Below are 25999 nucleotides of genomic sequence, written 5' to 3'. Positions count from 1 at the left end.
AGTTTGAGACCGGAGGTTGCCGCTTGGTCACAGCGCTATTAAGGTTCTCTTACCATCAGTGGTATTGGAAAATAGTGTTTTTGATTTATTTTAACATTGTGATCGCATGATTCAGCCTATCACAGTGATCTGCTGTTAATCATGCGATCACAATGTTAAAATGAATCAAAAACACTTACTTTTTTTATCTCATTTTCCAACACCACTGACAGTAAGAGAACCTTAATAGCGCCGTGACTCAAAATCTGCATCAACAACAAGCGTGTTCTGACATGTGCATCACTTTTAAGTGTCCTCTGGAAACATTTCCGTTGTGTTGCGGTCTATTTGCAGCGCATTTTCGAATGTGTTGTGTTGTGGTCTTTGCAGTGCATTTTCTAAAGATGTTTTCTTAATTTGCATGTGTTTTGTCTTTTTTGCATGTGTTTTCTTAAGTTGCAGTGCTGTGAGCTCTCAGGGCCACCGTAGATACCTTAGCTAAAATGCTTGGTCTACACTATCAATACCGACATTTTATCCTTTTTATGAAACATGTTGAAAAAATGATCTAACTGTTTAACTGTAATTTAAAAGCTCAAATGTTCCTATCAAATGGAAAAGATTCTGTAACCTTCAATAAAAACAATAGTGCAATTACAGCACAGAAAATACAAATCTGCCAATATAAAAACAAGTTACTTCTATCTACCCTGTTTCCTCCATCTACTCATCTGTGTTTTTATACTTGTAGTGATTGGAATGCACATTTACACAAAAGGTTGAACACTGCTGCAAACAAATCCCAGAAGCCTTCCCCTACCCTGAGGGCAGAGCGGGAGGCTTGGCAAGGCTCCATGAGATCTGGTCTGTGGGTGCCTCCTTATAAAAGAGGAGTGTCTCAGGGTCTCTCACTCTCTGCGCCTTAGGATGACTGACACCACTGCTTCTGCAATTGCTGAACAATCAATGAGCTAACAGGAGCTGATTGCGCCTCCGGTCGTCTGCTGCTCCTGCTCCTGCTCCTGCTACCTTTTTCACATCTACATTTAAGGCTCCACAATCTGGCACACTAGAAATTGCAGTATTTTCAAAGGAGTTTGGACTGTGAGTTGACATGAAGAGAATTGCATATTTATTTTAAAACCAAATAATATGGAGAAACTCAGCCAGAACTTCAGCCTCCAACAGTTTTCTAAAATTATTTTTGACTGAACAGATATAATATAAGGATGCACAAACGGTTCCACTGTTATTAGAAACAGAAACTACCTGTGAGTATTTTAACATTGCTCATTTTTGTTGCATTTTTTCTCCATAGCTGGGACAAAGATGTTCCCCTCCTTTACGTCAGTGCTCCTGCTCACAGCTCTGGCCTGTGTGTGGGCTCAAGACTCTTATGAAGAGCGGAACTCTCACAGGAGACCCAGAGTCAAACCTGTGGCTGCAAATATTCACGAAGAACCAGGTAAGAAAATGAATGCAAAAAACAATGAAGGAGAATGAAATCATCATCACCATGCTGGGGCTGTTTTGTATTTAGTTTGTTAGTGTTTCATGTGTGCATGCTTTTTTTTTGTTTTACCCAGAGCACCAAAATAGATAAGTCTGATATTGTGCAGGCACTTACACTTTTCCTCATCTGGGTTATGATTTATAGTTGTGTAGGGAGGGAAAATGTGTTCTGTCTTCTAAATTGAATCAATAATTCTGTCAAAAATGGACACCTGTAAAGTATGTTGTATGGTAAAAATTGTACTTAATCTCGTTCTGTGTATTCAGCAATTGTAGACGAGGTCTGCAGTTTGGAGCTTTCCTTTCTGTTGGACAGCTCTGAGAGTGCCAAAGACAATCACGAGCAGGAGAAGCAGTTTGTGATGAATGTAGTGGACAGACTCCATGGGATGCGACTGCAGACTGGCCGCAGCATGAGCTTGAGGGTGGCTCTCCTACAGTACAGCAGCCATGTCATCACAGAGCAAACCCTCAGAGACTGGAGGGGCATTGACAACTTCAAAACCCGCATAGCTCCCATCATCTACATCGGGCATGGCACCTACACCACCTACGCCATCACCAACATGACCAAAATCTACCAAGAGGATTCCAGCCCTGGCAGCATCAAAGTAGCCGTGCTGCTCACAGATGGTGTGTCCCACCCGAGGAACCCTGATATTTTCTCCGCTGTTGCTGATGCCAAGAACCAGGGGATCAAGTTCTTCACTCTGGGCATCACCCGAGCAGCCAACGAGCCAGCCAATGTCGCCCAACTCCGGCTTCTCGCCAGCTCCCCAGCCTCCCACTTCCTACATAATCTACAGGATGAAGACATTGTTGAAAAAATCGTCACTGAGATTGTGAGTACAATTCCTCGTCTTTCAGTAGACGACTCTGAGAAGAATGGTGATATATTTGTTTTGAATGAGCATCTTTTCAGAGATGACACATGGGCAGGCTTGTTCAGGTTCTCCTGCAGAGATGGAATGATGACAATGCTCTGGAGAAACAAATGAAAGAATGTGTGTGACAGCTCTGTATTTGAAGCTTTGTACTCTTTAGAAAAATACTGTCTGACATCTACATGAGCATATCCTCCAGGATTTACTGTCTAGAAACCTCACACTGCATTCCTTGAAGGAGAGACAAGCAGGATTACAGCCTCTTTACAGTAACAAATGACTTGCTTTAGACATTTGTTTATGATACCATGACTTTTCTGTCACTCATCATTCTCAAAGAAGGAGAGATATTTGACTTGAACTGCTTTTCTTTCTAACTTGAGCGCTTTTAGGTTCACAAAACTATACATTTGCAATCACAAATAAATCAAAAGATTTCATTAGGGACTGTATTATTGCAATAATTCAAATTCTGTCTGACATTTATGAGTTTTTTCTTTTTGCAGAGTGGCCTGGCTGATGAAGGAGTGAGTATTTGTACAGCTTTACAACTCCTACAGGATCTTTTGACGTTAATTTATGTGTAATGAGGTAAAGGTGTCTTCTTTGACTGTTTACATCCATGACAGTTAAGAAACCTTGTCTTGTGTTTGTTCAAAGTGCCCTCTGGCTCAGCGATGTGCCTGTCAGAAAGGAGAGAGGGGGCTAAGCGGGCCTTCGGTGAGTACTCAGGATCAAACTTTTACAAATATCCCAACAACTAAAGAGCCGTTACCTTTGAAGTGTCAAGAGTTGGTTCACCAGACGGACAGATTCCTGGAATCTTAATGATATCCGGATATTTTGGGAATGGTAATTGTGCAGTTTTGAACAATCAGGATAATTATTTGCCCCTTCCAGTGTAGCCTGCAGGCATTTGCACAAGCAGAGCAAGTAGATAGGTGGTCCTGTCCCACATTCTAAACGCAAATCTATGGCAACAGGATAAGAAGTGTAGACCAGAGACAGCTTTCCCCAGAGAAATATGTTTGTTGTTACTCTGTGTACCCAGGCAGTTATTTTACATTTTTCATGTAACATACTATGTCCCCCATGGAAACCAGAGGCACCACTCTAGGGCTCAGCTCCCTATAAAACTGGACCTTTAGCCACCATAAATCTCACCTGCAACCTTTACTGCAATGTTCAGCTGTGCAGGGAAAGAGAAACCTCACTTTTGCTCACCAGATATTACACTTAGTTTATTGAGCACATTACAAGAAGATGATTCCACTCAATCTAGACAACCAGTCTACATTTCCTCAAAAAAAAAACAGACAACTCAGGTGATGTCAAACTTTTCAAACAAGCCTCCAGATAATCATGTTGCTGACAGACAGCTGCATGGCCATTAACCAGGTGCTTTCTCCTCTGAGAGATTCTTGAAATTCTTACACTCAGACAAAGAGGCTCTTATAATTGCTCTCATTAGTTTAATGGTCACAAACTGGCGATTTCTGGTTGATAGCTGCAGACACACGCTGTCCAGGTGCATCTCCAAACAATGACCCTTGGCCCTCCGGACAAGACTCCTCATGTCCACCTATTGCTCCAACTGTCATACATACAACCCTTGCATCAATATAACAACACAGATTAGCACATCAGCCAAGTAACATTCTGCCTTTCAGGCTTCCCGGAACAATGTCTGTTTAGAGGGAAAAGAAGATAGATGTGCAAACCAAGAAAAGAGAAACATTTCAATGGAATAAATTCAGCAAATAATAATCCTGATTTTGTTTCATTCCTTAGGGGAAGAAAGGTCGACCCGGAGATGATGGAGCCCCAGGGCTCCGAGGGCAAAAGGTACGTGCTCTTTGACGGACACAAGGACTATAGATTTCTTAGCTGGAAGGCTCTTTTGTAAGTTATACCAGCAATACTTCCTGAGTGGCCGACGCCTATATTCTGTTTTAATTTAGAAAGGTTATTGGCTCCCTGGACCCAGCCATTCAGCCTCTGTGACAGTGTTTGGTAAAAGTGTTACAAAGATTCTCTAGTCCATTTTATTAATTTTCAAACAGATACGTCATTTTGAAGTTAAGAATAGCCTTATGAAAAAGATTGTTTTGTTGTTCTATTGTATTTCCTCGGGGTAAAAGAATATCCTCTTATTATCACCCACAAATATACAATACATTTAGGCCCAAATAGATAGAGATATAAAAGGTGAATCTTTCGGATGAGTAAGTATTTCCACGCACTCAAGAAACAAACTCTGTAATACTGGAGGAAATAAGGAGAGGAAATCTTGCATGTTTCACTTAAAGCAAACTTGTGAATATTAAACTGACATGAATTGATACGGTTAAATCAAGAGGAAGGTGATGCTTGCTGGGCTAATTTTGACTTTATACAAAACTACTGCAGTTATCACTCTTAACTTTTCTTCCTTTCCTCTCCCATCATGTGTGGAGTACCACAAGGTTTGATAATTGTCCCACTTTTATTGTATATGTGCTTTTTCATCATTTCAAAGTCTTATCAGTATTTGGGGATTGCGCTATGATTTATTTGATGGCAGTGGTATGCAGGGGCGTATCCAGATGGGCTCTCCTTGAAATCTGATTGGCCACCCCAGTGCCACTTGATAATCCCAAAGAAAGATTGGCTATTTGTCTTCTCAGAGGCTGGACTTGTGCAAATAAAGACAAATGGTGAATTAATGATATTCATGTGTGCACAAATACGTCATGCCATCCCTGCATGAGCCAGTGTCCCTCATGTGCCACCTCATTCAAAAGTCTGGACACGCCCCTGGCATATGGCCGTTTTTTTTACTTTAAGACATTTTGGAAAGACAATGCTAGATGACTTCTGCTCCCAATTTCTCTTCAGTAACTTCTAACTGAATATGGGATTGAGTCAGAGGTTCTTTTATGGCTGCCAGGTGGCTAATATTTTTTATTTTTGCTGGCCAATTACTCTTGTTTTGTGTCTAGAGAAACATTAGTCTGAATATATGACTCTACTTTTTTTTTCTTAGTGATAGTATAAGCAGCATTTGCTGTTCTCAATTTAAAATGAATCAAGTTGTCATGAAACTTCATTATTTCATTCATATTTACATATACTGTAAATGATGATAATAAATAGCCATGTATTCTAAATGATCTTACTATTCATCTCAAAGTTATTCTAAATTTTGGGCAGACACGCATTCATTTTAAAATCTGTTTGAGATGTTTTATTTGATCATCTTTCATCTTAACATTTTAATGCCTGTAATACAAGACTGCACCTCACAGCAACTATTATGAACTACTGATAAAATGTGTGTATTGTCTTCTTATCAGGGTGAAGCAGGATTAAGTGGTCTTCCTGGGAGAGAGGGTGCTGAGGTAAACACGAACCTTCAGTAATGAAAAAATACATTCTTTACTGTCACTGTAGTTTTTTTAATACATTACATTTACATTGCATCTTTTTCATTTTCTTTGCAGGGGAAACCAGGTTACAAAGGAGAGCAGGTATGTTTATCATGACAGGTTCATGACAATGATCTCATTTAAAGTATATAAAGTTGTGAGTTCAAGTAACTGTAATTTCTACACAGGGTGAGAGGGGTGAGTGCGGCACACCAGGAATCAAAGGAGACAGGGTACGACAACATCGCCAACACTAGACATACTGAATGTTGAGTTTGAGTTTTATAGCTCACACTTATGGTAAACTTTTTTTCAGTTTTTATCTGATGGGCTTTTTGTTTCCTCTGTGATGTGCTTCAGGGCCCTGAGGGTCCATTTGGAGCGAGGGGGGTCAGAGGTCTTCAGGTCAGTGATATTTATTTATCATAAACTATGATCACGTGATACTGATTTACTAGCAGACAAAAAAATCACTTTTTCAACGTAAAAGAAAGAGGTCCTTAGTCATACTTGTAACTTGTAACTTGTACAATTCTTGATTTGCAATGTTATTATTAGAGATATCAAATGTGCTGCTGTAAGTATAATAAACAAAATAAACAAGAACAAATCTATAGAAATCACAGTATCATGTAAAACACTTCCTCTCATTCATTCAGAATGACTCCAAATCCTCACATGCAAACACATATTTATCTGAATGTTCCTGGAAACTCCTTGATTAATGGCTGTGTGTTTACTCTTGCCCAGGGGTTACCTGGACCACATGGAGATATTGGACCTGAGGGCCCTCAGGGAAAGCAGGTCAGCCCCTTTTAAACAACTTTTACTTACCTCATGGTGCACATCTGCTGTGACCTTTACGTTTCCTTTTTATGATTAGTTTAAACAAGAGGTTGGAGCTTTAGTACCCAGTGTTTTCACTTCAACACACAGAGGCATGTTTGTCTGAGTAATAAACCTCCTATGTGAACATTTGGCAACAAGCCAAAGTCTTCCCCATCATTACTAACACACGGAGGAACCATCAGCTAAAAATCCCACTACAGGCTCTCCTAATGGCTTGTATCCTGTGTTTAAATACAGACTGAGAAGTGCCGACAGCATCGTCAGCCTCTCAAACAAGGCCTGCACTTAATAACATATATTCAGAGTTAATGTGTGTTCAGTGTCTCACCATGTGACGACATGTCGGAAGCATTTGCAAAGATAAACAAGGTTTGGTGGTCCTTGAATAGCATAATTATAGCTGCTAAACAAGCTTTAATAAACCTGTCTCTATTTTATTATTCAAAATTACAGTAAAATGGCACGTCCATATCCTTTGACAGGAAAGGCTAAATAATTTATGGGTCTTTAAATTTCATGTTCAGCATTTCTTTTTTCCTGTTTATAATTTCAGACCCAACCCCAATTCGAGAAAAGTTGGGATGCTGTGTAAAATATTAATGAAAACAAAATTTGATGGTTTACAAATCATTTAATGATGATGAAATTATGAAATCCCTAATTTCTTTGCAGTTCTACAGTGAGGATTTATTTTTTTCTAATTGTTGAAGCATTTGCTCACACTGTCTCTCACAGAGTTCTGAACCTCTTCCCATCTTTCCATCTGATAGATTCAGCCTTTCTTGAATTTCCTTTTTATACCAGTCATGTTACTCATCTGTTGCAAATAAACCTAATTAATTGGTAGATGTTCCTCCAGGTTTTTTTTTATAACATTTGAAAACATTCTAGTTTTACTTTGTCCCTGTAACTTTAACTTTGGTTGTAAAATATATCTTAAACACCAAGCAGTTTGTTATTTACCCAAGCTTTGATGTAATAAAGACCTTTCATCAGTTCTTGAATATTTTGAGACGCAACATGTTCTCTTTAAACTTTGACAAATTACTGGAGCTCAGGTTTAGATCTGTTTTTGCCTTCACTTGTAGGAGGAGATCAAATATCTCACTCTCCAACCAACAATGCTAAAAGATTAACAGTATTATTTTCAGCTTCAAAGGGGCATATTATCCATTAACCTGTCAGCACAAGTTGGTATACAAATTTCGCTTTTAACTGCATCATTTTTCAAATGTGAAGCATTGTTCTTTTTATAATGAAGACATCAAAGATCTTTAATAGATAGGTTTACGGTCAGAGTAGCCAGGTACTTTAACTACAGCAGGTCTTGTTTCGGTTTAATTTCAGTGTGTATTGATGTTGGATAATTTCATACTTGTGATAACAGGGTGAACGTGGCCCAGCTGGTCCACCAGGAATTCAGGGAGAAACTGGTATTGGACTTGCTGGACCAAAAGTAAGTCATGTTTTGATTTCCCCTGTCCATAAATTATTTAGTACTTTGTTGATTGTTTTCTTCCTTTCTGCAGTTCTTTCAGTTCTCTCAATAAATACTGTTTGAATCTGCAGGGTGACATGGGATTCCAGGGTCGGGGGGGCCCTCCTGGTCCTCCTGGAGTGGGTGAACCCGGCCTTCCTGTAAGTGAAGACGAAACCGAGATGGAGCTATTGCAAAAAACAACAATAAACTGTTGATGGTTTCATGACAGTGATATGATACAATGAGAAAGCCAATACAGGTACTCTGACCTTTGCACAGTTTGGGTGACAGATTGTTCACTGCCTTTGTTTACAGGGACCCCAAGGATCACAAGGTGTTCAAGGAGACAAAGGACCCCACGGCGAGGGATTTCCAGGACCAAAGGTATTATTTCAAGTGTCCTCAGAAACAACAGTAATATTGTCTGGACCCAAACCAAAACAACACCATGCTAGTGTTTTCTGTAGATTAGACTCTCGGTGAATGTTGAAACTGGTGCAAAGAACTGCATTACTTTTAAAGTTGTTATGACACTGATACCAAAATCTGCAGTATCCCAGTACTGTATGTATTATGCACCACTAAGGAGAAAAACCTAATTTTGACACACAGCTGTGCAATGACCATAGACTGTGTAAAATATGGACGTAGTATCCGTGACGTCACCCATCTGTTTCTGAAGCGCTGTTTTGAGGCCAATCGGCGGCAGCAGCCATATTACTGCCGTCGAGCGATTATGACGTAAAGAGGCGGGCTTTGAGCCTCCTAGCCAACAGCTTCAGTGTTCCCACCTGTCAATCAAGTCAGCTGTGCCTCTCATTGGAGGACTCGTAATCTCAATATCTTTGAAAGTACCACGTTTGAAAAAAATCCACCCCCCTCAGAGTGTGTGCCAATCGAGAAATGAGCTATCAAGACTACACTGGTCTTTTGTACCAGACTGTAGACATGTTTATTTCTGCTGTAAAGATCGTATTTTTCCCATTCATGTGTATGTGACTTCCGGTACTTCTGGAGCCAGCCTCAAGTGGATCCTTTTTGAACTGCATTTTTTAGCACTTCCGCATTGGACTCATATTTTTAGACCGAAGGTTGCCGCTTGGCAATGACAAAAGAGGCATTCTGATGACGTTATTCAACAGCCCCCCGAAGCTCAGCTGGTTTTAGATAAATTATCATGATGTGATAATACCAGCAGAACTATTTTTTTTTCTAATCCAGCCGGTTGTGGAGTGGGTACTCAGTATCAGCCAATACTAAAGACTGAGTATAAGACATTAGACGGTGATGTCAACCTGATACCAGTATCAAATTTTGGGCTGCACAATTTCGTTATCTGATAACCACAATGCAGAATCCGAATGGGTAACTAAAAATATATTTTTCTTTATCCTAATAACTCGCCACCAGAACCTAACCGCTAATATTAAACCAAACAAAATAAAAATACATAAACATTGTATAAATCAACTACTACATTGATTTTCAGAGTGTCTGCTTTGCAAGGCTTGCAGTACTTTAAGATACAATAGTCAGAACCATTATACAGCTATGAGAAAGAACACTGTTTTGGCAGTTTTAGAAGTAAGTCTCTGTCTTACTGCAGGTGTCTGGGTCATTCTGTAGTCCATGTCATTATCTGTCAAAACCTAATCTTTCTCTGTTCCAGCTCAATGAGTCAAAACTCAGGTGTGCATTCAAGAGTAACTACTTGCCCTGTAGATAAAATTTACAGGCTGTTGACACAGTATTGCTTTAACATGATGCACTATGGGCCATATATTGAAAACAAATGAGATACAACCAAGGGTGGCTTTCAAATTAGAATGTACAAAATACATAGAAAAGCAACACAGTGTAGTAAGATTAATGCATTGTACCCAAAATATAATTTTTTCAAGTTACATCAAACCTCTCTCACAAGACCTAACTTGTTTTGACAATGGGAGGAGATTATTTATGTAGCTGTAAGGAAGTACCCTGTGAATGTCCTCAAGCTACCACACATCTGTTTGGTTGTGCCAGACTTCCTAGATTTTTATCTATTTTACACTTCTGCTGACTTATATGTCTTGTAAAATGGGTTCTGAGTGCTTCTGTCTGACAGAATGACAATATGAACAGATCGGCATGTCACAATTCTTTACATTGGATGTTGCCTGTGCTGCTCCCATCTTCAACCTCTACCCTTCATAAATCAATGGCACAAGTAAAGTGGACGCTTCATGTAGTTCCATGAAGAGGGGGAAAAAAGGGTTCCATTCCTTTTGCATAGGATCACTTTTTTTATCAATCACAAGAGGGAAACAGGAGCCAACATGCTCTCCTTTCTATCCTACTCCAAACTTGAGAACAATGCAAACTTGGCTGAGACCCAATGGAGAGTGTCTGTGATGTAACCGACAGAGATTACCTGAATTTGTTCCACAGGGTGATCGGGGGTTTCATGGGCCGAGAGGGCCGAGGGGACAACAGGGAGTTGGAGTCAAAGGAGACAGGGTAGGTCATAATTCTTCTTTAAAAAAGGAAAGCAACAAAAGGTTGTGGAATGGTAAAATGTTATGTAGTATTAGAACTGTTTTAATTCAGTTGAGGATGTTCATGCATCGTTTAATTAATTAAAGGTGCCCTGTGTAGTTTTCTTATAAACAAACACACAAAGGTTCACATTAAGTGTTTCAAACTAACAAGTTCATTTGGGTTAATATGTTTGTTCTTATAAAACACTTTGAGAACCAATTTTGAGAACCTGTCTATGTTTATTGCAATTTTCTTTCTGTGGTTTTCAGTGGGTTGTCACTTTCTCTTGATCAGCAGATTTATTTCAAACTTTGTCATGACATATATAACGTATCACCTCTCATGCATGCATAGGTGTCCAGAGACAAATACAGCAGGGATAAACTATTAAAATGAATCCTACTCAACAGTGCCCCTAGTGGTCAGAAACAGCCTCATTTCCACCAAGCGGTCTGGTATGGATCGGTACAGTTTGGTACGGGTCAGATAACGCCTGACCCTGTTTGCGTTTCAACAGTCAACCGTGCCCTACTTGGTGGGCGGCGTGTAAGCCGGATGCCGATAGCCGTGTCAGCGACGTAATAGCGTGACGTCATGGCAGCGCGACACAGTGTACCCCGCTAATAAATGCAACGAAGAAGAAAAACGTGACCTCTGTAAACAAAGAGCAATGATGGAAGACATCCAGCAATTCTTCTTATTTGTGATTGGCATGTGGCTCTTTGTTTCAAAACGCAATCAAGCTTTGTTTCGGAGAAGGCTGTGTGCCGCGTGGAGAAATACAGCTGTCGCACAGGAAGTGACGATTCTTTCGACCAATCAACGGACTGCAGTGTTCCTATCTCCACCTTCTGGGGTTGGATCGGTATGTCTGGCACCCCAACAGAAGGGTACCAAAAAGTGGGACGGTACGGCTCAGTAATTTGGGGACCTGTTCCGGTTTCAGTCAGTGGAAACGCCACAAAATGCGTGCCGCACCAAGACAAACTGAACTAAACCGATTGGTGGAAACGGGGCTCTAGATTTGCGTGGTGTCAGTGACCTGCTTTAAGAAATAAGTTTCCTTTGGTGTAAGCTTTTCCTGTAGCCTCACATCATATTTATGTTATGTAATGAACTCAATACAGTGCTAACAGTTCATTATTAGGTTGAGTTTGTGTATTTCTAATAAATCCATGTCACTTGATTATATAGATAACATATGCACACCTATGTAGTTGAGGGACTCACTTAAAAGAGATGCTTATATATCAATCTGACAACAGTGTTTTACTTTCAGGGTGACTTGGGGCCTCTAGGTCCTCCAGGGCCAACTGGACCAACAGGAGTGGGCATACAGGGAGAGAAGGTCAGTGAAATGTCTTTATCTTTATTTTTAAAATGTCAGTCTGATATATTCTCTATTCATAGAGTAGTAAGACCATCTGTACTGACCTTCTGTATCTTTATCACTGCTCAGGGTATTGAAGGTCCGAGAGGTCCTCCAGGAGGCAGAGGTATCCCAGGAGAGGGTTTACCTGGATCTAAGGTTTGTTAAAACACCAACATATCACATCGTCTTCATTCCTGAAACATGCACTCCAGTATCCTGGTCCTGATCAGGCTTGGAAGTATACCGTTGCATGTGTTATTGGTGCAAACATTTAACCTAGTTAGTTATATGAATAAGCCCTTATCCAGGTTTTTTAGACACCTTGGTGTGCTCCCAGAAATCCTCTAATATATACAAGGATACTGATGCATTTAAACACCCGGACTAGACTAGCCAGATCACAGGAGTTAAAAATCAAGACAACTTCAGACATATGATTGATTACCTGGATATTGTCATGATCATGTGTAATTTTGTAAACAAAAAAAATCACTTATCATATATCATTATCAAAATGTACAGGCAAACTATGAAAGTGAAAACAGCTTTACAAACAAGCGCAGAACATCTCAATACTCACATTTTCTAGAATGACTTTTCTCTTCATCTTATGTCATCTTGTTATTCTAGGGAGATCAAGGTCTACCAGGAGAGCAGGGAGCTCAAGGAGAGACAGGAATTGGTGAGCCAGGTCCTAAGGTAAGACAAACATGTCAATTCAGTGTCAGTCTATATTGGCATATGAGGAGTGCCAATGTAATCAATCCATCAGTAATATAATTATTCTATTCTGCTATTACAGGGAGAGCCTGGAGCAGCTGGTTTGGGTGGCTTGCCTGGTCTTCCGGGAGAGGATGGAGCTCCAGGGCAGAAGGTAAAGTACATTCTGCCAACTCTGTGGAAATGTTTTACAATGTATCTTATTTTACAATGAAATCAACTTAATTGCATTCAGAACTATTTGTCACAGAGTTTTTATGTGTTACCTTTCCTCTCTTAGGGGGAGCCTGGTTTATCTGGTTTAAGAGGTCCTGAGGGGGCACAAGGAATTGGCATTCAAGGAGAGAAAGTATGCTTTAGAAAATATGTCCCTATGTGGTTCAGTGTTCGTATGACAGGAAATGTAAATCACATTACATGTGTTGTGATCCCTACCAGGGTGACCAGGGTTTGAGGGGCATCCGTGGGTTACATGGACCTCCTGGGATCTCAGGACCTTCAGGACCCAAGGTGAGATTCAGTTTCTTTCCCTTTATTCTATGATGAGTATGTTCCTGTTGAAGATTTATGCCACTGTAAATTACTCTTTAAAACAAGCCAAGTAAACAAGTCTTCTGCAGATTGTTGGCAGCTCAAGTTCCGTAATATTATGTTGAACATGAATTGGATCTTAAGTTTGTGCCAACTGTCATTTTGCAGGGTGAACGTGGGATACCAGGCCAGCAGGGCATGCCAGGGCAGCAAGGACGCTCCATATCAGGTCCAAAGGTGAATAAATAACAGCTTATCATCTAACTGTCTCTTCATAATGATCTTGGCACAGAAAGAGACAAGAAGCAGGCAGCCAGAAGAAATAGAGATAAGTTCATATTCAGAAATTGTTTCCACTGTGACTTCATTATCTTGTCTCCAGGGTGATCTGGGCCCTGCTGGTCCTTCTGGTCCTATTGGAGAAACAGGCCATGGATTACCTGGTCCAAAAGTAAACATAATATTCCTCTTCTTTTAGAACGTTAAGTTGCCATTTTGTTCCAATCAGCAAATAATGTTTTTTAACCTCTTCATTTTGTTAAACCAGGGGGAGCGTGGTCATCAGGGTTTACTGGGTCTAACTGGTCCAAAAGGCGAAGGCGCTCCTGGCCCTGTGGTTTGTAAAATCAACATTTTATTGAAATCTCCATGACATGTAACTTATGTGAAGGTTGGTTAACTTATTTATGCACTCAATTTAGGGTCCTCCAGGATTGCCAGGTTTAACAGGCGAGCAAGGACCAGAAGGAATTGGAATTCCTGGTCCCAAGGTTTGTGCAAATGTTTCTTAAGCTTGTTGTTGACTGTTTTTGCATGTTTATGAGAAAATAACTTCAAATTTCCTGTCTTCTTTAGGGTGACATTGGCTTTAGGGGGTTGCCAGGTTTGCCTGGTCCAACAGGAGAGGGCTTACAAGGACCAGCAGTAAGAAAAACAATCCAACAGCTTGATCAACTAGCAATTTTCAAGTCTGAAACAAAGCTTCTGATGACTTAAATTCAGGCTTGACAAGGTTGGAGGTTGTGCTTCGTTGAATGAATCAGTGGTCTCATTTGTTTGAACATTTGTTTTAAGGGTAATGTTGGAAGGCCAGGACCTACTGGTCCAGCTGGACCTCCAGGAGAGGGAATTCAAGGCCCAAAGGTAAATGTTTCAAGGAATTAGTTTTCTTCATCTGTGAAAGGTTGTCCAATTAAATCACACATCAAACCGCAGTAAAGAACAAAGACATTTATTTATGATCCCTTGAACGTGTGGAGTGTTCTTGTAATCCAGTGATTCTTATTCCAGGGTCAACCAGGATCTCAGGGTATGACAGGACCCAGGGGGCCTCAGGGGGACGGATTTCCTGGAGCCAAGGTGACTTACCTGCTGAACATTTTGCTGGTGTTTGATTAGTTGGTCTCTGACCGAAGACTGACTCTTCTCTTGTTGTAGGGTGATCGTGGAGTACAGGGGGAAAGGGGAACGAAAGGCGCAAAAGGAGACTTTGGAGATCATGGAGTTCCTGGTGAAGCTGTAAGCAAAACAGAAACGCACAAACAAATTATGCAAGACTTCTTGAAGTTAAAAAATAACAAGTTAACGTGTGTCCAGTAGATCAGAACTGTTAAGTACACTCTCATAGCAGCTCATTTCAGAATCCTTTTATGGCAAAGAACTATTTTTGGTATGATTCTTTAGAAACAGTGATTTAGTTTCTCCTTTTGTTAATTCTCAGGGAAGGCCAGGAGCCAAAGGAGAAGCAGGCCTCACAGTGAGTTCATCAGTTTTACTCATGTTTGAACATTACATTTATATCCAGGGTGACTTTGCTCTAGAAATGTGTTAACTTGACTGTTGTTGTGTTTTTCAGAGGGAAGACATTATTAAACTGATCAAAGAAATCTGTGGTGAGAGATCAGGCTAAGTATGAAACATGGATGTAGTCTCTCTGACGTCACATACTGGTTTCTGAAGATGCATTTCAAACACAACGATCGCTGTTGCCATATTGGAAATGCTAGCTTAACCTTACTTTAGGTCAACCTAAGACAAAAAAAGTAGAGGTGGAGTTAAGGTGGGCTTTTAGTTTCCTTGCACACAACTGCAGTGCAGCCAACTGTCAGTAAATTCAGCCACGCCCCTCATTATGCAGGTTAAACTCTCAGCCTTTATATTATCTTTTTAGATGTTTTTAATAATCCTTCATATTCATTGTTTACTACATAGACCAAAACAATTTTTGAACAAGGCTGTAAACATGTTCATTACTATGGGGCGCCATTTGTCAAGTTATGCATACCGAAAATAACAGCAACATTTCTCCACATTTAGCTCCAAAACGTCATAAAAATGTAGAGTACATTTTTTGGTACTTCCACTAGGCAACAGTGTGAATTTGTATTTGGCACTGTTAGTACCAAAATAAAAGCTTCATAAAGTGATACAGATATCCCAATCATAGTCTGTCAGTATGACTCCAGTGACGTCATAGCCGGACACCCCGCTGTAAAAATGCTGGATAGGCAGTTTTGGAGGCTATAAAGAGATTTCTCAACGCTCAGAGACAGAACTGACCCAGTCTATGGTAGAGACAAGCTAAGTTGCTATTGCTAAGTCTGTATCACTTTATGAAGCTTTTATTTTGGTATTTCCGCGAGGCGGCAGTGTGAATCTGCATATCAGCTAAATATTTAGGATCGCAGAGCAACATTTAACATTTATATTTATATTTAACATTTATATTTATATTTAGCATTTATATTTATATTTAACATTTAGATTTATATTGAGCATTTAGATTTATATTTAACATTTAGGTTTATATTTAGCATTTAGGTTTATATTTAGCATTTAGATTTATATTTAACATTTAGGTTTATATTTAATATTTATATTTATATTTAACATTTAGATTTATATTTAGCATTTATATTTATATTTAACATTTAGGTTTATATTTAATATTTAGATTTATATTTAACATTTAGATTTAGATTTAACAATTATTTTAACTTAATATATTTTTCACAACAAAATTAAATGTGAAGAATATCACATATATTCCTCTAAATGTGATGAAAAAGTGACTTTTTAAAAATTCACTCATTTTTATGACGTTTTGGGTATAAATGTGGAGAAATGTTGCTGTTATTTTCGGTGTGCACAACTTTACAAACGGCGCCCCATACATTACTTCTGTAAAGTTAGCCATATAAACATGGGGCTGAATGAGGTTTCCTTGGTTTTTGAAGTCAGCCTCAAGTGGACGTTTGAGGAACTGCAGTTTCTGCCTTTCCATGTTGGCTTCATTTTTCAACACTGGATGTTGCCATTTTATCTAGACTCTCTTTAGTGAATGTAGAGCCCAGTGTTATATAATTGTGTAGTGTTATTGGTTTTGGTTTAAATTATGGTAACAGCATTTTCTATAACAAATAGCTATATGATTGGTTTATGTTGGCCTCTACAGAGCAGTGGTAAAACTGTCATACTAATACTATCACCCTATAAATTTGACTCATCAAATATGTTAAGAGAGGGTAGCACATTTACACATCAGGAGGTTACACATTTTCTAAAAAAATTTAGTGACGTAATTTTTTTTTTTCAGGATGTGGTGTCAAGTGCAAAGAAAGGCCAATGGAACTTGTGTTCGTCATCGACAGCTCAGAGAGCGTCGGCCCCGAGAACTTTGAAATCATCAAGGACTTTGTCACCAGGTTGGTGGACCGCACCACTGTTGGACGCAACGCCACCAGAATCGGCCTTGTCCTCTACAGTCTGGACGTCCACTTGGAGTTCAACTTGGTTCGCTACATTAACAAACAGGACGTCAAGCAGGCAATCAGGAAAATGCCTTATATGGGCGAGGGCACCTACACTGGCACTGCCATCAGAAAAGCGACTCAAGAGGCGTTCTACAGCGCTCGGCCTGGGGTCAGAAAAGTAGCCATCGTCATCACTGATGGTCAAACTGATAAACGAGAGCCGGTCAAACTGGACATTGCTGTGAGGGAGGCTCATGCTGCAAACATCGAGATGTACGCCCTGGGGATTGTCAATTCTTCTGATCCCACACAGGCTGAGTTCCTGCAAGAGCTCAACCTCATCGCCTCTGATCCCGACAGTGAACACATGTACCTCATTGATGACTTCAACACTCTACCAGGTGATAATCATAACATGTTGTTTAATTGTGTTTTAATCTGTGTGCTATTGAAACATACCACTGATTGCTTTCAACTGAGATTGGCTGAAGGTAACAGAGTTTTTTTTCTTCCTTTCCTAGCGCTGGAGTCAAAACTCGTCAGCCAATTTTGTGAAGATGAAAATGGAGCCCTTATTTATAACCGTATAACAAACGGGCACTGGAACAGCAATAATGGACATGGCCAGGGTTCTAATGGAAATAATGGAAATGGAGAGAATACTAATGGATATTATGTCTATGGCAACGATGGTTATGGAAACAATGGATATGGAGACACAGGGGATGTTTACAATCACCAAGAGGAGAACCTGAATCAGAGACGCCCCAGCAACCGAGGCCGAGGAGACACTTATGCACTGCCCATCAGTGCTGATCCTCTCCCTGCTCAGGTCTCTAATGAAAACTGATACTATATTGTTTTAATTTAACTTTCTGTTTTTGATTTTCTTAGTTTGTGGGACAGAGATCTTCCCAATACTAACACATTTTTATGTTGTTTTCTTCTCTAGGTGGTAGAGGATGATGACGAAGGAGAGGACCTAGACTTGAGAGCCCAATCACGGGCCACTAATACTGTAGCTGTAGTTAACAAAACATCTTATTCATTGGTGGAAGAAAGCTCTGCCTTCAATGACGCTGTCATATCATCTTCATCATCTTCTTCATCAACTTCTTCATCTTCCTCTACCTCATCAGCAACATCTTCAACTATAGGTTCAGTTTCAGCTTTAAACTCTAATCAGCTGCAGCCCTCAGAGAGTTTAGACCTGCCTGAAGGTGAGTACTGCGCTCCTACGGGTGTATATAACAAAAGAAACATTGTTTTTATTATTATATTATTAAAGTGTGGCTCACTCATTAGAACATTCTTTTTTTAACTCACACACAATCTTACACTATCACATTTTCAGAGGCCCCAGTTCTCAATCCACGCTGTGACCTCACCTTGAACCAAGGCACCTGTCGGAGCTACACCATCCGCTGGTATTACGACAAGCAGGCCAATGCCTGCGCACAGTTTTGGTATGGAGGCTGTGGTGGAAATGACAACAACTATGAAACAGAAGATGAATGCAAGAAGACTTGTGTCATATTTAGAACAGGTTGGTTTGAAGATCTTTAACAGCAAGCAGCATCATTCTCTTTTTATATTATATTTGTGTTAATATAAGAAATGTTTTTGTTCCCAGCAGGATAAACAGAGAATAAGCCATCAGGAAGTGGATTTTTGCAACTCTACAATCTGCAGATTTTATGAAAAGTCATTAATTCAGTCATTTGTCTTCAGAACATCTATCACATATGTCCTTACCAACAAACAATGTTTTATGAAATAGCACAAAAGCACTGAAAAAGTTTCACCAACTCAAAACAATATCAAAAACTTCTGACATGTTGCTGTGTCAACACACTGAATGACTGATTTGAGACTAACTTCTTAAAAAACGACCTTATTACCTCAAAAGAATGCATTGTGCTTGATACACAAGGATAATTCCTTTATTCAGGGTTTGAATGTTCTGAGTTTCAAATAAAAACTATAAATATAATCAGCAGATCATCTTATACCTCCACGTTCTTTGCTTTACATGTACTGAGTATTTTTTGCTAGACAGCAATGATAAGAAGTGTTTATTTTTGTTTATATGAGTTGCTGAAATATGCTGGTATTTTGTTTGTGTTCTGTTGGTTATTTCAGTGTGTGCATTCTTTATATCTGGCAGCTGTGATAGATGGCCATTTATGTCAGTGTAGTGCAATTTATACATAAACCTGTCTATTTGGGCAGTGTCTGTCTGTCTATTGTATTTGTTTTGTTTTTTATAATAAAACATGAATTAACTGTGTGAGCCTCTTCCCTGTGTTTTTATTTGTAAACACTATCGACATACCCATCATTATGTTGCCCTCTCTGTTGTTTCCCTCTATTTCCTAGAAGAAAGCCATTTGATGGCCTATATTTTTTATTTAATGGTCGTAAATGTTGTGAGCTTTTCACTGCTTTTAGATTTCTTTTCATATGCTTTTTTATCCAAAAATCGTCTATGAAAATGTCCTAAATCTAACTACGAAACAAAGCTTTGATTCTTAAAAATATGGATAAAGTACACAGCTTCATTACTTAAGTTAAAGTGTGATTCTCCAGGTCAAATATTACTCCAATACAAGTGAAAGTTGTTCAGTCAGATTATTACTTGAGTTAAAGTACTGAAGTACTTGCTTTTAAATACTTAAGTATTCAAAGTACTTTTTAAAATATCTCAAAACTTTGTATTTTCACAAAGAATGAGTGCAGTCAAGAATACATAGGAATACATTTGCTTACATTATGTTTATTTAGAACCCATTACTTGAAATCTCTAAATCTATTCCATGGAATAAAAACAGAAACTAAGTTACTCCAAGCACAGACAACTTAGTTTAAAATGTTCATCTGGAATTAAACAAATGTTACGTAGCTCAACACACTTTCTCAGGTTGGACAGTGAATGTTTGTATGTTTGGGCAGAGTGGGAAACAGGGAGAACATTTCAAACGATACGTATCATTCTTCATTTCAAAAACCTCTAACACGGGCTGAAGATATGACCATGGGTGCTCAGGTGGAGAATTATAGACATCATTACCACCTCTAAATGAACTGCCTGATTTAAGTGTAATCTGCTCTGTGTTTGCTCCACATTCAACCGTGGAGACGCACGATATACAGGTACGACTAAACCACTGAGACAAACAGAACTACACAAACACATTTTACTGTCTTAGGGATCAGATTCCAGAAAAGAGAAGGGAATTCATGAGCTGACTTCAAAGCAAAAGTAGTGAGTAACTAGAGCACTGATAGAAATGTAGAGGAGTAAAAAGTACAATAATTGTCTTCTGAATGTAGAGGAGTAAAAAGTACAATAATTGTCTTCTGAATGTAGTGGAATATAAGTAATAAGTTCCCCCAAAAAATAATACTCAAGTAAAGAACAGATACTCAAAAAATTTACTGAAGTACTTTACTCAAGTAAATTGACTTTGTTACTGTCCACCACCATAGACTGTAAATAAAAACACCACTGGTTGTGAGTTTGTCCCATTCGCTTGCCGTCGGTTACCACGGTGATGCTGACGCTTGAAAGGCTTTTCAGATTAGCCCGTATACCATTTAAGCTAGCTCGTCCACCCACTGTTGATAACCTCAGTTCGGCTCTTTGGGGAGAGTAATAACCTGTAAACATGGCATCTGTTTTAGATGCTCTCTGGGAGGACAGAGACGTCAGATTTGATATAACAGCACAGTAAGTAAACCTTACTATTCGGGGATGAGTTCACAAGTGTAAAAGCTAGTTAGCTCAGCTACGCTAATTGTCTAACTAAATGTAGCGCCCTAAAAGAGGTTTCTCCTGGTTTCTTAACGAAACTGGATTTCATTTTTTAAGCAGAGATGTCGTAGGTTACCTTCATTTTCATCACCAGCTCCGAAATGTCTGCCACTAGCCTGACAGCTCCATTAACTCTTAGCACCAGAGCTATCACTTCTCCCTCTGTTCCTTTGACACAGACAGATGAAAACTCGTCCAGGAGAAGCGCTCATAGACTGCCTGGACTCCATAGAGGACACCAAAGGAAATAACGGAGATCGAGGTACATCTGTTAGGCCGCCGTGGAGATCAAATCTTGCAACCTATTAGACTGTCACCCTAATAAACGGTGATGTTCCTTTGCTTACAGGACGACTGTTAGTAACAAACCTGAGGATCATCTGGCATTCTTTGGCCCTGCCGAGAGTCAATTTATGTGAGTATGTCGCTGCTAATGTCAAATGTATGACTTGACAATCATATTGTTTGATTATTTCTCCTCTTGTATGACCTCTCACTTTAAAAAACACTGATACAATTACTGGAACAGGCTCAAACATCTTTGATCTCTCCACAAAACACAGACTTATTCAATTTAATATTATGCACAGGGTATACTATTCACCTGCTAGACTCCACAAATTTAACTAAAATATTTCCCCTGTGTGCACATGCCTTGGCTCTGTCGAAAGATTATAGGTTTCTGGAATTATGTCATTCAAACTATTTCAGCAATCATAGGAAAAAACATTCCACAGGACCCTAGTTTGTGGATCCTTGGAGACCTAAAGTCACTAAATTAAGTTGACAAACCATGTTAAGTACTTTGTGTTAGTAGCCAGTACTGCAGGTACAAAATGTATTTTGACTAAGTGGAAATCTACGGAAGAGGATTAGGGCCACTGGAAGAAAAAAAATTAAGATTCATTTATTTTGATTATTATTATTGTTCTGAGAAAAAAAGTCAGAATTCTGACTTGAATGTCATCTCAGAATTCTGACTTAAATCTCAGAATTCTGGATTATGACTTTAATCTCAGAATTCTGGCTTTTTCTCAGAATATAATAATAAAAAAAATGTTTGACCTTAATTTTTTTTTAATTTCTCTGGTGGCCCTAATCCTCTTCCATAGAAATCAGATGTCCCTCCCTTGCAAAGATACTGGCTTAATTAACTGACATCATTTCTGTACTCCAGAAGATTCTTTATTTAATATTCTTATTATTGCTTTTATTATTATATTTTTGACTTATTTATTTTCAAACTGTGAATTCCAATTCCATTATAATTTATATTACTTTTTGTGTCTTTATTTCCTTTATTTGCATAAAATGTAAAAATATAAAATAAAAAAACTGAGCACAAATGATTTATTGTGACTGTAAGAAATAAAAATATCATTATATATATATATATATATATATATATATATATATATATATATAAAAAAGCATGGCAGTTATTTTCTAATTCATCATTCTGTCAAACTGTATTATAGGGAACAACTTCCAAACAATTGAGGTAGGGTGGGAATCACAGGATAACTCCTGATACATATTATCACAATGCATCACTTCTACAATAGTTCTAAGGTTAAGTGCTGGATTGATGTCAATAGCACCACTGTGAGGAGTCATGATATAGTGACGAGGGGCTCTGTGTTAACAGAGCAGAATCATTTTTAAATTGATGAATAGATTTTTTGTGCCAGCAGTATGCTCACTGTATCACATGAGTCAGGACAACTATATATTGCCATGTTGATATTTTCACCCATCCCAGTTAAAGTTAAAGTAGGAGAAGAAAAGTGTGAAGATAATATATGACACATCTGACAAACCCTAATGTAAACCTGTAATATTTTACAGCTGTGGGTTACAACTCCATCATAAACATCACAACAAGGACCGCTAACTCAGTAAGTAGACCTTTTTGTTACCTCTGTAACAATTAATACTTAAATGATCTGAAGTGGTCATGGTATTAATCCATAACTTTTTGTTCATTTTTGTAATATTTATTTTTGGTTTGTGTTTCGATTTTTGTGCTATTCAATTTTTTTTTACTTTTACAGAATAGAACAGATGAAGAGAGACAGGAAATGTGGGGAGTAGAGAGTAGGGTTGACATGCAACGAAAGGTCATGGCCATGAGTTGAACTAGCGACGGCTCCCTCAAGGTCTATATCCTCCATATATATTGGATGGGCACTGAAACTGCTAGGCGTACCCAGCATTCTGTGTCCCTTACTTTTAAAAAGTTACTCCTTTTATTTATTTGGGTGCAGTTATCTTATTGACAAATATGTTATTGCCTCGAAAAGCTTGCAGTGAGTTTTTTTTCTTAAGAATCTTTACAACACATGAAGATAAAACCAATGATGGCAACATTGTTCAAACATCCTTCATGGGTTCATAATAACTGTGATAAAGACAGATAAACATTTAAATTGTTTACCCTGATGCCTTTTACAGAAATTGAGAGGCCAAACTGAAGCACTCTACATCCTGACAAAGTCCAACAACACAAGATTTGAGTTCATTTTCACAAATGTGGTTCCAGGAAGTCCAAGGCTGTTTACTTCAGTCATTGCTGTACACAGGTAAAACAACGCTGACAATAAATGTTCATTTATTTTAGAACATTACTGTGAACTTGCAAAACGTCCTACATTATTTTGTTTTCTTTTAGGGCCTATGAGACATCCAAAATGTACAGAGATCTGAAATTGCGAGCAGCTCTTATTCAGAATAAGCAGCTAAGACTCTTGCCCAGGGAACAAGTGTACGATAAAATTAACGGAGTCTGGAATTTATCCAGTGATCAGGTATGTGTCCTTTGGATTAGCTTGCTTCACATCTGTGTGTGTAAATACAGGTAACTGAGTGTTGCTCTCCTTGACTTTTTTTTTCTTTTTTTCAAGGGTAATCTTGGCACCTTCTTTATTACCAATGTTCGGATTGTTTGGCATGCAAACATGAATGAGAGCTTCAACGTCAGCATTCCCTACCTTCAGATTGTAAGTGCAATACCTTACATTTCACTACCTATATAAAACCTAAAAATATATTGCCTCACACATTTTACAAATTTAAATCCTAATTGAATGTGTGTCCAGATGTTGTAATGAAGTTGTTAGTGATGTGGCTTGGTTAAAGCCCAAAACATGTTACATATCTGCTCAGTTTAAAGCAGTTTTTGTTACTAAGTTTTTGTTACTAAAGTAGTTCCATTCTGGTCCCAGACATCTCTGTTTCCTCACACATCACTAGTGCTTGTGAACTTGTGTCTGTTGTGAAATCATTTCCTTTTCTTCTTCCCTTTGAGATTGTATCTGAATTTAATTTTGTAACCTTTTTTCCCTCAAGTGGTCCATCAGAATACGAGACTCAAAGTTTGGCTTGGCGTTGGTGATTGAGAGTTCACGCCAGGTATGCTGATCACAATAACATGGTCAACATCTAATAATATGAGTCTTTTTCTAGCTTGTTATACACAAACTGTGTGCTTATTTGTGTTTATATAGAGTGGTGGCTATGTGCTCGGGTTCAAGATTGACCCTGTGGACAAGCTTCAAGATGCACTGAAGGAAATCAACTCATTACATAAGGTGTACTCTGCCAACCCCATCTTTGGAGTGGACTATGAAATGGAAGAAAAGGTCGGCATCCATTTACAAAATGATGATCAACTTCTCTCACACATCCCTTATAAAACTTGAGGAAGCGTTTGCTGCTGTATCTTTAAACAGACTGACTGTAAAGTACAGTTCTACATGTCTTCTTTAAATCACTGTGTTAATTTAACAGCTGATTTTCTTAAGCACAGCGACACTTTTCTTAAAAATCAACCGTAGCTGGCTTTGTCACTATTTCAGCTGATTTTGTGGTCACAGTGTTTTTTTATCTCTACAATAATTCCAGCCCCAGCCATTGGATGAACTCACAGTGGAACAGCTTCCTGATGATGTGGAAATTGAGCCAGATGAGCAGACTGATGCCTTCACTGTGAGTGTTCCTGTTGGCCCACACTCATTGCTCCACTGGGAATCTGTGGTTTAGTTTTCAGGCTCTCAGAATAGCTACTAGCTAATGGCCTTTAGTTTAATGTACAAACTGGAAATGATGTTGCCTAGTGCTTATATTTACCCGTGTTCATCATACAACAATAACCTGTTATTACAAACAACATGTTCCTGATATGTTTTCTAACATATGAGTTGTGTGTGTGTGTGTGTATTTCTCACTCACAGGCTTACTTTGCAGATGGAAATAAGGTAAAGTGTCAAGAATAATCTCACCACTGACTAAAATGATAAAGTAAGCTGTATATTTTGCAGTGTTATAACATCTGTTTGTTTACTTGTCTTTAAAAGCAACAAGACCGGGAGCCCGTTTTCTCTGACGAGATGGGCCTCGCTGTGGAAAAACTGAAGGATGGGTTCACACTTCAAGGACTGTGGGAAGTCATGGGCTAAAATAGTATGAGACGTGTGTGTAAATATAGTGATTGTTAAAGCTAGAGTATATTTATTTATGTATTTGAGGGGTGGTTAAAGTTGTACAGTTTGCATTAATACTTTTTCACAAGAGGAAAATAGTGAATTACTAGAGTTACTGTATATGTGTGTTGTGGGCAGGGGTGTGTCCAGACTTTTTTGACTTTGGTGGCTCCGATGAATGCAGGGGGGGCATGAAATATGTGCACACTCAAACACACACAAACCAGTGTTAATTTCGTTAACAAAATTATGACGATAAATGTTCGTCAACGACTCTTTTTTTCATGACAAAAACAAGACTATGACGAGCTTAAGTGCTTCACTGATAATAAAAAATCTGACGAACATATGTTTTGATTTTGTTGACGAGACGATGACAAGATGAAAACATTAGTGGCCGACCGTCCGGCAATGAAGAATCCATGTTTTCCCCCGCTGTGCGTCTAATCTTTAGAAATAAAAGTGATGCATTCCTGTGACAGGCTGAGTTATTATCTGAGGGGCTCAGTGTTAGCTTGGTCTCTACCTGCAGCAAGTGTGCTGGGTGAACCAGCTCTCCCCGCCTCCATGCATCTGTCTCAGTTTCATTGAGGATTTTTACCCCTGGTGTGCGTTAGTGACAAAGACACAACCGGGGGACGTCTGTTTGATATTTGATGTTTGCAGTTTTTGCCGCTATTACTGTAAAAAGCTCTGCG

General features: G+C 38.9%; 2 protein-coding genes and 1 long non-coding RNA gene across 4 annotated transcripts; 2 read left to right on the top strand and 1 right to left on the bottom strand.

Annotated features, from left to right (window-relative positions):
* Window positions 1–998: 998 nt before the first annotated feature.
* Window positions 999–19296, top strand: col28a2a (collagen, type XXVIII, alpha 2a). The gene is made up of 36 exons (XM_034694362.1): window positions 999–1083; window positions 1298–1444; window positions 1759–2333; window positions 2882–2902; window positions 3036–3095; window positions 4167–4220; window positions 5711–5755; window positions 5858–5884; window positions 5971–6015; window positions 6143–6187; window positions 6533–6586; window positions 8019–8087; window positions 8201–8269; window positions 8427–8495; window positions 10542–10610; window positions 11911–11979; window positions 12091–12159; window positions 12634–12702; window positions 12806–12877; window positions 13004–13072; window positions 13162–13233; window positions 13423–13491; window positions 13637–13705; window positions 13802–13870; window positions 13956–14024; window positions 14110–14178; window positions 14329–14397; window positions 14545–14613; window positions 14692–14772; window positions 14975–15010; window positions 15110–15146; window positions 16850–17407; window positions 17528–17838; window positions 17959–18226; window positions 18361–18552; window positions 18643–19296. Exons 2-36 carry the CDS (start codon window positions 1309–1311, stop codon window positions 18645–18647), a joined length of 3729 nt encoding a protein of 1242 aa, XP_034550253.1. The 5' UTR covers window positions 999–1083; window positions 1298–1308; the 3' UTR covers window positions 18648–19296.
* LOC117820551 lies at window positions 7252–21152 on the bottom strand. The gene is made up of 9 exons (XR_004632768.1): window positions 20897–21152; window positions 18395–18481; window positions 14623–14770; window positions 13159–13277; window positions 12990–13034; window positions 12804–12898; window positions 12584–12697; window positions 12066–12154; window positions 7252–8267 (listed from the first exon to the last, which is right to left on the bottom strand). It is a non-coding gene; the product is annotated as an uncharacterized LOC117820551 (long non-coding RNA).
* On the top strand, window positions 20536–25780 carry bbs5 (Bardet-Biedl syndrome 5). 2 transcript variants are annotated; one of them, XM_034694369.1, is made up of 12 exons: window positions 20536–20736; window positions 21000–21082; window positions 21170–21235; window positions 22669–22670; window positions 23275–23402; window positions 23492–23627; window positions 23724–23819; window positions 24169–24231; window positions 24327–24461; window positions 24724–24807; window positions 25053–25076; window positions 25176–25780. In XM_034694369.1, exons 1-12 carry the CDS (start codon window positions 20675–20677, stop codon window positions 25275–25277), a joined length of 981 nt encoding a protein of 326 aa, XP_034550260.1. In that variant the 5' UTR covers window positions 20536–20674; the 3' UTR covers window positions 25278–25780. The 2 variants fall into 2 exon arrangements, with proteins under 2 accessions (XP_034550260.1, XP_034550259.1); XM_034694368.1 differs by having other exon boundaries at window positions 22669–22718.
* The last annotated feature ends 219 nt before the right edge of the window (window positions 25781–25999 follow it).

The sequence above is a fragment of the Notolabrus celidotus genome, chromosome 10 (genome assembly GCF_009762535.1).
Source record: "Notolabrus celidotus isolate fNotCel1 chromosome 10, fNotCel1.pri, whole genome shotgun sequence".
Classification (NCBI taxonomy): domain Eukaryota; kingdom Metazoa; phylum Chordata; class Actinopteri; order Labriformes; family Labridae; genus Notolabrus; species Notolabrus celidotus.
This window is presented reverse-complemented; position numbering and strand designations above follow the sequence as displayed.